Source organism: Pristiophorus japonicus, chromosome 5 (genome assembly GCF_044704955.1).
Source record: "Pristiophorus japonicus isolate sPriJap1 chromosome 5, sPriJap1.hap1, whole genome shotgun sequence".
NCBI lineage: Eukaryota > Metazoa > Chordata > Chondrichthyes > Pristiophoridae > Pristiophorus > Pristiophorus japonicus.
Window position 1 is genome coordinate 229192176 of NC_091981.1, and position 14445 is coordinate 229206620.

The following is a 14445-nucleotide window of genomic DNA, read 5'->3' on the forward strand; positions in this document are numbered from 1 at the left end:
ATTTTGGGTTTTACAAATAGGGGCTTAGAGTAAGGAACATATGTAATGATAATTTTGTACAAGACAATGGTTAGTCCACATATAAAGTACTGTATGCGATGTTGGGCACCCAGTTATAGAAAGGACATTAAAGCTCTAGAAAGTGTAGATTCATCAGGTTGATACCTGGGATGAGAAACTATAACAATGAGGGATATCTATGGATTATGTTGAGTGTTTGAGAATCAAATTCAGCATCAAGAAAGGATAGCCACTGCTACCGTTGTAAGGTACAAAGAGCACAGCTCATAGCCTCATAAATTTAAATGATTGTGGACATTGATGCAATATTTTTCAACTGAAATCTTTTTAGACGTTAAAACAGTACCGATGGATTGACCAGTGGAGACTGCGCTATTCCAAATGGGATGTTGGAGAGCCCAAGAACAATATTGGATGTACCTTCATTGATCTGAATGGTCATTGGAAAACTTCGAAGTGCGACAATGAATATTATGCCGCTTGTAAAAAATCTTCTGGTAAGAAGCATTTAGCCTACCATAAATTTCAGTACATTTTGTGATAAACAGACTTTTAAAATCAGGTTTTAATACCATTAAAATTATAAGTTAACAACCCAAGCTAGTTTCCACATGTTTGCATAACAGTCACAGTTTATGCACACTAATAAAGGGAACAGATAACACCTGCAGAGAAAAGATAAATTTCATTGCTTTTAATTTCAGCATTACAGTTTCCATCAGCACATAGTTCCAAAACATGGGTCATGATAAACTGTGGGAGCGATTTTCCTCGGATACTTTAGGCATTAAAGAGCCTCCGTGGTAGCCAAGTTGGTGGTGGGGGGGCAAAATTTCCCCTTTCTATAAGGCCCGTATCTGCCTGAAAGTGGTGGCCATGGGCCGGAGAGTAATGGTTACCGAGTCGCGGCAGATTGACCGATGCTTGCGGCATTGCCCTGATGGATATTTCCGGCGGCGTAGGTATCCATCCAGCTCCGCCCACCTCCGTCCCGCTCCCGCGTATGCATTGCCAATGACGTCATCGGAGCACGTACCGCCTCAGACCCGCCTCGGAAGCTAAATTCCCCTTAAATCGTCTTCTGGCCGACTGTAGGTGCCAACGACAGGTTTTTGAGTTGGTACACACTGCTTGCTGAAGACCGTCAGGAGCATTTAAAGGCTCAGTAATCTCCCACCATTCTTGTAGGCCAGATTATTTTGGACGGTTTTAATCAATGACAGTTGCCTTCTTGACACCGGAATTGAGGAATAATGGGCCAGGCTCTTCATACTCTGCAAGAGAGAGCGCTAAGTGAGGAGGCTGGGCTTGAGGAGGATTACTAAATGGGGTCAGTACTGGCAGCAGAATGCCTCCTGCGGTGCCGGCTCCTAGGGTTGGAGAGGCAGCGGGCAAGGGATGCAGCACACATTGCTGAGGAAGATGCAGAAGGCCATGGAGATGGTGACCAAGCTGAAACCAGAGAAGTGTCCCAGGAAAGACCTCAAGAAGGACCTGTCGTCAGGAGGAGGGTCAGGTACGCAAACCCCCAGCACCACATAGTGGCCCAGAAGGAGAGGAGGCAGCATGCACAGGAGGCCTATGTTTGCCAGCACCAGGCTGCAGAGGGTGAGGACCAACAACAGCAGGAGGAAGAAGGCAATGAGACAGTTGTCACAGGAAGACGCCAACATAGACGTGGTGGCAGAAGGCCCTATTATCAAAGTGTCTACAGACAGCAGTTCTCTTACATAGACCAGTGTCTCCGGAGACTGTGATTCCGCAAGGTTGTCGTCATGGAGCTGTGCAATCTTCTGCAGCTTCAAACAAGGTTGAGGACAGCTCTGTCAGTCGCATCAAAGGTCACCGTCACCCTCAATTTCTATGCGACTGGATCTTTTCAAGCTGCAACAGCAGACATTTCCAACATTTCACAGTCTGTCGCACATAGCTCCATCCATCAGGTGACAGATGCTCTGTATAAGAGGAGGAGGGACTACATATCCTTTCCTATGAGCAGGGAGAAGCAGTTGGAGCGGCAGACCGGATTCGTCAGGATTGCGGGCTTCCCCAAGGTTCAGGGCGCCATAGACTGCACCAATGTCGCATTGACGACATCACAGATCAATCCCGAGATCTTCCATAACTGGAAGGGGTTCCACGCCCTCAATGCCCAGCTGGTGTGTGACCACCGCAAAATTATTGCAGTTGACTGGTATCTTGGCAGCAACCACGATGCTTTCATCCTGTGGTAAATCGGTGTGGCAGGCATGTTTGCTGACCCAACCCAAGGTTGTGGCTGACTCCTTGGAGACAAGGGCTACCCTGCTCTTGTCTGCTGACTCCCCTTCGCCACTCCAGGACTGCAGCACAGCAATCGTACAATGACTCATTCAGCCATCAACATCCAGGGGTATTCAGCATTTAGGAAGGACAGACAGAAAGGAAAAGGAGGCGGGGTGGCATTGCTGGTTAAAGAGGAAATTAATGCAATTGTAAGGAAGGACATTAGCTTGGATGATGTGGAATACCAAAGGGCAGAAAACGCAAGTGGGAGTTGTGTACAGGCCACCAAATAGTAGTAGTGAGGTTGGGGACAGCATCAAACAAGAAATAAGGGATGTGAGCAATAAAGGTACAGCAGTAAACATGGGCAACTTTAATCTACATATTGATTGGGCTAACCTAACTGGTAGCAATGCGGTGGAAGAGGATTTCCTGGAGTGTATTAGGGATGGTTTTCTAAACCAATATGTCGAGGAACCAACCAGAGAGCTGGCCATCCTAGACTGGATGATGTGTAATGAGAAGGGACTAATTAGCAATCTTGTTGTGCGAGGCCCCATGGGGAAGAGTGACCATAATATGGTAGAATTCTTTATTAAGATGGAGAGTGACAAAGTTAATTCAGAAACTAGGGTCCTGAACTTAAGGAAAGGTAACTTTGATGGTATGAGGCGCGATTTGGCGAGATTAGACTGGCAAATGACAGTTAAAGGATTGACGGTGGATAGGCAATGGCAAACCTTTAAAGAGCACATGGATGAACTTCAGCAATTGTACATCCCTGTCTGGAGTAAAAATAAAACGGGGAAGGTAGCTCAACCATGGCTAACAAGGGAATTTAAGGATAGTGTTCAATCGAAGGAAGAGGCATGCAAATTAGCCAGAAAAAGTAGCAAGCCAGAGGACTGGGAGAAATTTAGAATACAGCAGAGGAGGACAAAGGGTTTAATTAAGAGGGGGAAAATAGAGTACGAGAGGAAGCTTGGCGGAAACATAAAAAATGACTGCAAAAGCTTCTATAGATATGTGAAGAGAAAAAGATTAGTGAAGACAAATGTTGGTCCCTTGCAGTCGGATTCGGGTGAATTTATAATGGGGAACAAAGAAATGGCAAACCAATTGAACAAGTACTTTGGTTCTGTCTTTACAAAGGAAGACACAAATAACCTTCCCGATGTACTAGGGGTCCGAAGGTCTAGTGAGAAGGAGGAACTGAAGGATATCCTTATTAGGCGGGAAATTGTGTTAGGGAAATTGACGGGATTGAAGGCCGATAAATCCCCAGGACCTGATAGTCTACATCCTAGAGTACTTAAGGAAGTGGCCCAAGAAATAGTGGATGCATTGGTGATAATTTTCCAACAGTCTATCGACTACGGATCAGTTCCTATGGACTGGAGGGTTGTTAATGTAACACCACTTTTTAAAAAAGGAGGGAGAGAGAAAACGGGTAATCATAGACAAGTTAGCCTGACATCAGTAGTGGGGATAATGTTGGAATCATTCATTAAGGATGAAATAGCAGCACATTTGGAAAGCAGTGAAAGGATAGGTCCAAGTCAGCATGGATTTATGAAGGGGAAATCATGCTTGACAAATCTGGAATTTTTTGAGGATGTAACTAGTAGAGTAGACAGGGGAGAACCAGTGGATGTGGTGTATTTGGACTTTCAAAAGGCTTTTGACAAGGTCCCACGCAAGAGATTGGTGTGCAAAATCAAAGCACATGGTATTGGGGGTAATGTACTGACGTGGATAGAAAACTGGTTGGCAGACAGTAAGCAGAGAGTTGTGATTAATGGGTCCTTTTCAGAATGGCAGGCAGTGACTAGCGGAGGGCTCAGTGCTGGGACCCCAGCTCTTTACAATATATATTAATGATTTGGATGATGGAATTGAGTGTAATATCTCCAAGTTTGCAGATGACACTAAACTGGGTGGCGGTGTGAGCTATGAGGAGGACGCTAAAAGGTTGCAGGGTGACTTGGACAGGTTAGGGGAATGGGCAAATACATGGCAGATGCAGTATAATGTGGATAAATGTGAGGTTATCCACTTTGGAGGCAAAAACTTGAAGACAGAATATTATCTGAATGGCAGAAGATTTGGAAAAGGGGAGGTGCAATGAGACCTGGGTGTCATGATTCATCAGTCATTGAAGGTTGGCTTGCAGGTACAGCAGGCGGTGAAGAAAGCAAATGGTATGTTGGCCTTCATAGCAAGGGGATTTGAGTATAGGAGCAGGAAAGTCTTACTGCAGTTGTACAGGGCCTTGGTGAGGCCCCACCTGGAATATTGTGTTAGTTTTGATTTCCTAATCTGAGGAAGGATGTTTTTGCTATTGAGGGAGTGCAGCGGAGGTTCACCAGACTGATTCCTGTGATCGCAGGACTGACATATGAGGAGAGACTAGAGCAATTGGGCCTTTATACATTGGAGTTTAGAAGGATGAGAGGGGATCTCATAGAAACGTATAAAATTCTGACGGGACTGGACAGGTTAGATGCAGGAAGAATGTTCCCGATGTTGAGGAAGTCCAGAACCAGAGGACATAGTCTTAGGATAAGGGGTAAGCCATTTAGGACTGAGATGAGGAGGAACTTCTTCATTCAGAGAGTTGTTAACCTATGGAATTTCCTCCCGTAGAAAGTTATTGATGCCAGTTCATTGGATATATTCAAGAGGGAGTTAGATATGGCCCTTGTGGTTAAAGGGATCAAGAGAGAAAGCAGGAACGGGGTACTGAAGGAATGATCAGCCATGATCTTATTGAATGGTGATGCAGGCTCGAAGGGCCGGATGTCCTACTCCTGCACCTATTTTCTATGTTTCTATGTTTCTATCAGGTGTATCATTGAGCAGACCATTGGAATCCTTAAACAGAATTTCTGTTTCCTGGATCGCTCAGGAGGAGTGCTGCAGTACTCACCTGAGCAGGTGTCCCTATTCGTCGTCATCTGCTTCATGCTTCACAATCTGACAATCATGAAGGCACAAACATTGGAGGATGAGGCAGCAGTACCACCTGAGGAGGAGGACCAGGAGCAGGAGGCTCAGGAGCACGATGTGCAGCAGGAGGAGGAGCAGGATGCGGGTCGGCGGCCATGCAGGAGGTGGTGGTGCCATCCAGACCCTCCAAGGGAAGTCCTAAACAGTTTCATTGCAAAAGCGCGGAGCTGATCTCTGCCTTTTTGATGACATGGTGCAGACCTGCACTCACTCACACCAGGTTAACGCCTGGAAAATGAACTGACAGCAAACGCGGACATGGCCCCTTTAAATATACCGGCGAGAATTGGAGTGGGAAATGTACAGGGCGGGCCTAACAAGGCCTATTATGGGAAGATAGCATTTTTGGCTGGGATCGCCGCATGAGCGGGTTCATCACCTGTCGCCGCCATCTCCTGCCTTCACGCGCCTAGATTGGGGAAATCGCAGTCCACTGTTCAAAGCTGCTTCAGGTGCATTACAGCAGTCCATCAATGTGTTCATGGAACATGAACCTGCTTTCCTCTCTCATGTTGACAGTATTGGTGGTCTCATCACTGCCACTCCATCAGTTAGCCAGTCAGCCTAGACTGCAGCAGCCTGGGCTGAAATAGTGCCGTCTGAAACCGGGCCTTCTATGCCCAGAGCTGTGTGGTGGCCCCCCAAGGCCATCTGCAGTCTCCTCAACCCATGCTGCAGCCACTGGGGAAGCATCTCGTAGAGCACTCGGAGAGGCAAAGGCACACGGAGGACAGGTGCTAAGGGAATGCACAAGGGTGATTCGTTTATTTTTGTCATGATACATTATGAAATAATTACATTTATAAATTTGGATTGGAATGTTTATTATCTGGTCATTTTTATTTTTGTTGTTTGTGGGAAAGAGGATGATGTGATGGTCAGTGATAGAGGAACGGTAAGGAGTGTGAGACTATTGGTGAATGGGGAGGGGTGGTTGAGCTTGCTGGTATTGCTCATGAATTATTTGAACACATAGAGCCCGGGCAGAAAGGGGCTGCCTGCATTGTAGCCTTCCTTACTCTTCATGCTCCTCCACTTCCTGTTGAACTTTCTCCTCCTCCACTTCATTCTCCTCCTCCTCTGCCTCATGCTCTGGTTCCTCAGCTTCTCACCTGTTAGGCGGTGGCAAGGGCTGTTTCTTCAATGGCTAGGTTGTGCAGCATGCAGCATACTACCACAAACCGCTCAGCTGTGTACTGCAGGGCTCCTTCAGAGCAGCCCAGGCAGCGGAAGTGTTGCTGCAGGACGCTCCTTGTGGTAGCATGGTTCTCACTGTAGGGCTGCTATGACATGTGCGTGGGTCATGAGTCACATCATGAGTGGATAACCCTTATCGCCCAGTAACCAGCCTTTGTCTTGCCATGTTGGGTCAAATACAGGTGGCACAGAGGACTGACACACAATGAAGGAATCGTGACGACTGCCAGGATACTGGGCATTGACCTGTATGATGTGCTGGCTGTGGTCGCGCATCAGTTGCACATTGACGGAGTGGTATCCCTTTCAGTTCATGAAAATGGTATAGCTCACATGAGGTGCACGCAAACCCTTGTGCTCGCTCTGCCTGCCCGTCTCTGGCAAAAGGGAATGAGATTAAGCTGTCTCTCTGTGCATAGAGAGACTCAGTGACCTCCCTTACATAGCAGTGCACTGCAAACTGCAAGATGTGTCTATCTATAGCAGCAGCCTCGAAGGAGCCAGATACAGAAAAGTGAAAGAGTTACGGTCATCATGACAGCCACAGGCAATCTGGTCCTTGCCCTCCTTTGAGGTTGCAGTTGTGACGGCAGCAGTTGGCAGAATTCAGACATGACCTCTTTAGTGAAGCAAAAATGTCTCATGTATTGGTTCTCACTGAAGTTGAGGTCGAAGAGTTGCTCACTGAATACCCTCGCAGATATGGCCTCCTGCTGAGAGCCCTTCTCCCCCTCCTCCTCCTCCCTCTTTTAGCAGCTTGTCCTGCTCTGCATGGCCATTCTTCATTCTCCCAGTCATGCTCAATTCCAAGAGGCAGGCCTACCAGTCCACCCATGTCTGAAAGCAACCTTTTAAATGACCAAGGAAGTACGGGGCCAAAATTGCTCCCCGCCTTAAGGATAGCCCTCACTGATTGGGGGAAGACGGATGCGCCAACCCATCCGAAAGTGCCCCCGGGCTGGGAGCAGCGAGAATGAGTTTTTGCACCGCCTGTGCTGCCGCCCCATTGGTCACGCGCCAACCCCCTTGCGATAGGTGGAGACCCCTTTCCGCCCCGCTCGGGAAATGTCGTTTAACTGTGTTCAGCTGTGCGAGGTTAAGACAGGTCGTAGGCTGGAGCATGGCATCTGAAAGTGGCAGCACCAGGGTCAAATCATTGCACACTGATTGATGTCATAATCTACCTGCTCTGCATGCTATCGGTGGTCGTCAGGTGCAAGCGTGCTAACCCCTTTACTAAGATGGCATCCTGTGCTCTTCCCGTTGTAAGTGAGCACGCACATCTGTCTTTGAACATTAGAAGGTGCGTAGTGCCTAAAAAGTAGATGCTACTGAGCCCAATATTTCTCCCATAACGTACCTCTGCTCAGGGAGAGACTGAGGCAACCCTGAAGACTGATTCAACTTATGGTGCTCTTTCATGCACCTCCTAGTGGTCAGTTAAAGCACAGCAATGGCAGGAGCCGAATAGATCATTTGCCCATCCTTCCAAATGGGAAATGGTGCATGTTATGAGAGATTTAAAGGGAAGGGGAAAAGTGAATAAAAACATAATTGGTTATCTGCGCTTTAACTGAAGATTTAATTGAAAGCACCATCGGATAGGATCAGTCAGCAGGATCTTTATTTTAATATCGTTTTTTTTTTGCCAGCGCAACCACCTACTGATGTACCTCAACTCCCTGGAAAATGTCCAGAAACAAAGATGACCAAATCTTGGGTCCCATTCCGTGGCCACTGCTATTTATTTGAAACAGCGTTTGTAAAAAGCTGGGCCGCTGCCAGCCTTGAATGCATTCGTGCTGGTAAGAACTTTGCTTGAGGTAGCTGTGAAATCACACTTTTTCACATACTATCCTTCTTTTTCCCTGCCTTGAAGAGGAAAGTGAAGATTAAAAACTTAAAGTGAACCCATGTCCAACCAGCAAAGCACATAGTGCACCAGTATCCGAAATATTACAATGATTGGCATTTTAAAATGCAAATTGAAATTATTGCAAGCAAATGAACGGCAGCACACAGCCAGGTGGCTTTTAACAATCCCAATCATCCATTTTTCTGAAGAACTGATCTCAATCTGAGTGGATTGCAAAATGCACGTTGATCAGGCTTGCTTGATGACCTGTTAAATTATTTTTCCTTTTGATATTTATTTTCTTTTTGCAGGAGCTTCATTAGTAAGTGTAGACGATCTTGCAGAAAGCACCTTTTTGCTACACACAACAGAAATGGTGACTGACAAGACAAAAACTTTCTGGATAGGAATGTATAGGAATGTCGAAGGTAAAAATCTTTCTTATTTCCAAATCAAATGCTGGTCCTTTGAGCCAAAATTAGAGTTTCCAGAACTATCCATGTAGGGGTTACATGGGTGTGTAACTAACATATTAAATAAGTGCCTTCTGTGCTAAATTTCATTGATGTAATATTGTCTAAACAAAGAATCATAGAATGATACTTTCTTGATCAGTACATTCCCGGCCCAAAGAGGAAGGAGGCATTGCTGGATCAGGTTTTGGGAAAGAGATGGGTCAGGTGGATCAAGTTTCAGCAGGGGAATATTTAAGATACAGTGAACATATTATCGTAAGGTTAGGTTAGCTATGGAAAAGGACAAAGAACAATCTAGAGTCAAAGTACTTAATTGGAGGAGGGCCAACTTCAATGGACCTAGCCAGGGTAAATTGGAATCAAAGATTGGGAGGCAAAACTGTAATTGAACAATGGGCTGCCTTTAAAGAGGCGATGGTTCGGGTACATTTGAGGTACATTCCCACGAGGGGGAAAGGTAGGGCAACCAAAGCCAGAGCTCACTGGATGACTAAAGAGATAGAGATTAAGATGAATCAGAAAAAGGGGTTGTATGTCAGATGTCAGGTTGAGAATACAAGTGAGAACCAGGCTGAATGTGAAAAGTTCAGAGGGGAAGTGAAAAAAGAAATAATAAGAGCAAAGAGGGAATGTGAGAATAAACTGGCAGCTAACATAAAAAGGAATCTAAAATCTTCTATAGGCAAATAAATAGTAAACGGGTAGTAAGAGGAGGGGTGGGGCTGATTAGGGACCAAAAGGAGACCTACACATGGAGGCAGAGATATGGCTGAGGTACTAAATGATTACTTTGCACGTGTTTTTACCAAGGAAGAAGATGCTGACAAAGTCAAAGTGAAAGAGGAGATAGTTGAGATATTGGATGGGATAAAAATTGATAAAGAGAGAGACCAGAAAGGCTGTACTTGAAGTAGATAAGTCACCAGGACCAGATGGGATGCATCCTGCGATGCTGAGAGAATTGAGGGCGGAAATCACGGCGGTAATGGTCGCAAACTTCCAATCCTCCTTGGGTATAAGGGGGTGGTGCCATGGACTGGAGAATTGCAAATGTTACACCCTTGTTCAAAAAAGGGTGTAAGGATAAACCCAGCAACTATAGGCCAGTCAGCTTAACCTCGGTAGTGGGGAAGCTTTTAATCAAGATAATCCAGGACAAAATGATCAGTTACTTGGACAAGTGTGGATTAAGTAAGGAAAGCCAGCATGTATTTGTTAAAGGCAAATCATGTTTAACCAATTTGATTGAAATTTTTGATGAGGTAACAGAGAAGGTTGATGAGGGTAATACGGTTAATGGGGTGTACATGGACTTCCAAAAGGCATTTGATAAATTATTACATAATAGGTTTTCTAGCAAAGTTGAAGCCCAGGGACTAAAAGGGACAGTGGCAGAATGGATTCAAAATTGGGTAAGTGACAGGAAATAGAGAATAGAGGTGAAAGGTTGTTTTTCGGACTGGAGGAAGGTATACAGTGCTGTTCTCCAGGGTTGGCACTACGATCACTGCTTTTCTTGATATATATTAATGACTTGGATGTGGGTGTACAGGGCACACCTTCAAAATTTGCAGATGACACTAAATTTGGAAGTATAATGAACAGTGAGGAGGATAGTGATAGACTTCAAGAGGACACAAATAGGCTGGTGAAATGGGTGGATATGTGTCAAAAAAGTGCAAAGTGTGGCATTTTGGGAGTAAGAACTAGGAGAGGCAATATAAACTAAACGGTACAATTTTAAAGAGGGTGCAGGAACAATGGGACCTGGAGGTATATGTGTATAAATCATTGAAGGTGGCAGGACAGGTTGAAAAGGTGGTTAAAAAAGCATACGGGATTTTTGACTTTATAAATAGAGGCATATATGGATCTGAAATTGCTGAACTTACCGCCCACTGCCACCCACTGCCGCCAACATTTCTCTGCTCGAACCGCCCAGTGCTACTTTCGGCCTGGAGCGGGCGGGAGGGGAGAGCTGCTGGGAAGCGCTCCGCAATGTCAGCGGACGGCCAATGCACGTAAGTACACTCCCGCCCGCTGAGATGCCATATTCATGCGGGCTGGAGTCGGCGGCAGGACGTCGGTGGGCCGCTGCCTGGTGGCTGCCCTGTCCTCAGCGATAAGTGTGAAGATGAGGGAAAACAGGTTAGTGACATTTTTTTTATTTGTTTCTTTACAGAGACTTACCTGTATGGGGTCACCTGAAGGTCATCAGATGTTTTTTTCAATGCTTTTTATTTTTAGGTGTTTGACCTTCCATGGGCCCGACTCCATTCTCGGTAACACTTGGGCGGCAAGCGCATTTGCCACCGAGAATGAGAGTTCCCGCCGGCTTCTGCCCAGATTGGCGCCGTACGTCACTGCTTTGCCACCCGGCAACCTTCGAGGGACGTGGGTGATGAAAACCCCGCCAAAAAAGCCGTCAGGGACCTCGGCGGCCATTGGTGGTCCTTTGGGCGACACTTGGGCGGGCAGAGGCTTTCATCAAATTCGGGCCCATAGAATACAAAAGCATGATGAGCCTTTATAAATCACTGGTTCGCCCACAACTGGAGTATTGTGTCCAATTCTGGGCACAGCACATTAGGAAGAGTGTGAAGGCTTTAGAAAGGGTGCAGAAAAGATTAAGAGGAGAATTGATAGAGATGTTCAAAATCATGAGGGGTGTAGACAGAGTAGATAGAGAGAAACCATTCCAATTGGCGGAAGGGTCAAGAACCAGAAGACACAGATTTAAGTTGATTGGCAGAAGATCCAAAGGCGACATGAAGGAAAACATTTTTTCACAGCGAGTGGTAATGATATGGAATGCATTGCCTGAAAGGGTGCTGGAGGCAGATTCAATCATGACTTTGAAAACGGAATTGGATAAGTACCTGAAGGAAAAAAATTTGCAGGGCTATGAAGAAAGGGCAGGGGATTGGGACTACCTGAGTACCTTTTTCAGAGAGCCGGCACGGGCTCGACAGGCCGAATGGCCTCCTACTGCGCTGTAACATAGAAACATAGAAATTAGGTGCAGGAGTAGGCCATTCAGCCCTTCGAGCCTGCGCCATCATTCAATAAGATCATGGCTGATCATTCACCTCAGTACCCCTTTCCTGCTTTCTCTCCATACCCCTGGATCCCTTTAGCCATAAGGGCCATATCTAACTCTCTCTTGAATATATCCAATGAACTGGCATCAACAACTCTCTGCGGTAGGGAATTGCACAGGTTAACAACTCTCTGAGTGAAGAAGTTTCTCCTCATCTCGGTCCTAAATGGCTTACCCCTCATCCTTAGACTGTGTCCCCTGGGACAATATGTATGAATATAAAGGAGCTGCAGGAGGGGTCAAAACTAAAACTATGGTTTAAAAACTAGTATTAAAACTCTTTACCTAAACGCACACAGCATTCGAAACAAAGTAAATAAGTGGACGGCACAAATCATTACAAATGGGTATGATTTGGTGGCCATTACTGAAACATGGTTGCAGGGTGGCCAAGACTGGGAATTAAACATACAGAGGTATCTGACAATTCTGAAAGATAGACAAGAAGGGAAAGGAGGTGGGGTAGCTCTGTTAATAAAGGATGATATCAGGGCAGTTGTGAGAGACGATATTGGCTCTAATGAACAAAATGTTGAATCATTGTGGGTGGAGATTAGAGATAGTAAGGGGAAAAAGTCACTGGTGGGCGTAGTTTATAGGCCCCCAAATAATAACTTCACGGTGGGGCGGACAATAATCAAGGGAATAATGGAGACATGTGAAAAAGGAACGGCAATAATCATGGGGGATTTTAACCTACATATCGATTGGTCAAATCAAATCGCACGGGGTAGCCTTGAGGAGGAATTCATAGAATGCATGCGGGATTGTTTCTTAGAACAGTATGTTACAGAACCTACAAGGGAGCAAGCTATCTTAGATCTGGTCCTGTGTAATGAGACAGGAATAATAAACGATCTCCTGGTAAAAGATCCTCTCGGAATGAGTGATCACAGTATGGTTGAATTTGTAATACAGATTGAGGGTGAGAAAGTAGTGTCTCAAACGAGTGTACTATGCTTAAACAAAGGGGACTACAGTGGGATGAGGGCAGAGTTGGCTAAAGTAGAGTGGAAACACAGACTAAACGGTGGCACAATTGAGGAACAATAGAGGACTTTTAAGGAGCTCTTTCATAGTGCTCAACAAAAATATATTCCAGTAAAAAAGAAGGGCGGTAAGAGAAGGGATAACCAGCCGTGGATAACCAAGGAAATAAAGGAGAGTATCAAATTAAAAACCAATGCGTATAAGGTGGCCAAGGTTAGTGGGAAACTAGAAGATTGGGAACATTTTAAACGACAGCAAAGAATGACTAAGAAAGCAATAAAGAAAGGAAAGATAGATTATGAAAGTAACCTTGTGCAAAACATAAAAACAGATAGTAAAAGCTTTTACCGACATATAAAACGGAAAAGAGTGACTAAAGTAAATGTTGGTCCCTTAGAAGATGAGAAGGGGGATTTAATAATGGGAAATGTGGAAATGGCTGAGACCTTAAACATTTATTTTGCTTCGGGCTTCACAGTGGAAGACACAAAAACCATGCCAAAAATTGCTGGTCACGGGAATGTGGGAAGGGAGGACCTTGAGACAATCACTATCACTAGGGAGGTAGTGCTGGACAGGCTAATGGGACTCAAGGTAGATAAGTCCCCTGGTCCTGATGAAATGCATCCCAGGGTATTAAAAGAGATGGCGGAAGTTATAGCAGATGCATTCATTATAATCTACCAAAATTCTCTGGACTCTGGGGAGGTACCAGCAGATTGGAAAGCAGCTAATGTAACGCTTCTGTTTAAAAAAGGGTCAGACAAAAGGCAGGTAACTATAGGCCGGTTAGTTTAACATCTGTAGTGGGGAAAATGCTTGAAGCTATCATGAAGGAAGAAATAGCGGGACATTTAGATACGAATAGTGCAATCAAGCAGAAACAACATAGATTCATGAAGGGGAAATCATGTTTAACTAATTTACTGGAATTCTTTGAGGATATAACGAGCATGGTGGATAGAGGTGTACCGATGGATGTGGTGTATTTGGATTTCCAAAAGGCATTCGATAAGGTGCCACACAAAAGGTTACTGCAGAAGATAAAGGTTGGTAGAGTCAGAGGAAATGTATTAGCATGAATAGAGAATTGGCTAACGAACAGAAAGCAGCGAGTCGGGATAAATGGGTCCTTTTCAGGTTGGAAATCGGTGGTTAGTGGTGTGCCACAGGGATCGGTGCTGGGACCACAACTGTTTACAATATCCATAGATGACCTGGAAGAGGGGACAGAGTGTAGTGTAACAAAATTTGCAGATGACACAAAGATTAGTGGGAAAGCAGGTTGTGTAGAGGACACAGAGAGGCTGCAAAGAGATTTAGATAGGTTAAGCGAATGGGCTAAGGTTTGGCAGATGGAATACACTGTCAGAAAATGTGAGGTCATCCACCTTGGAAAATAAAACAGTAAAAGGGAATATTATTTGAATGGGGAGAAATTACAACATGCTGCAGTGCAGAGGGACCTGGGGGTCCTTGTACATGAATCCCAAAAAGTTAGTTTGCAGGTGCAGCAGGTAATCAGGAAGGCG

General features: G+C 45.3%; 1 protein-coding gene across 1 annotated transcript in view; it reads left to right on the forward strand.

The window, feature by feature from the left end:
• The window catches only part of LOC139263974 (macrophage mannose receptor 1-like), a 367543-nt gene that overhangs the window by 330812 nt on the left and 22286 nt on the right, over positions 1-14445 (forward strand). Inside the window, exons 25-27 of the mRNA XM_070880074.1 lie at positions 353-518; positions 8145-8297; positions 8659-8775. Coding sequence (XP_070736175.1) covers positions 353-518; positions 8145-8297; positions 8659-8775 — 436 coding nt within the window. The remainder of the gene's footprint in view (positions 1-352; positions 519-8144; positions 8298-8658; positions 8776-14445) is intronic.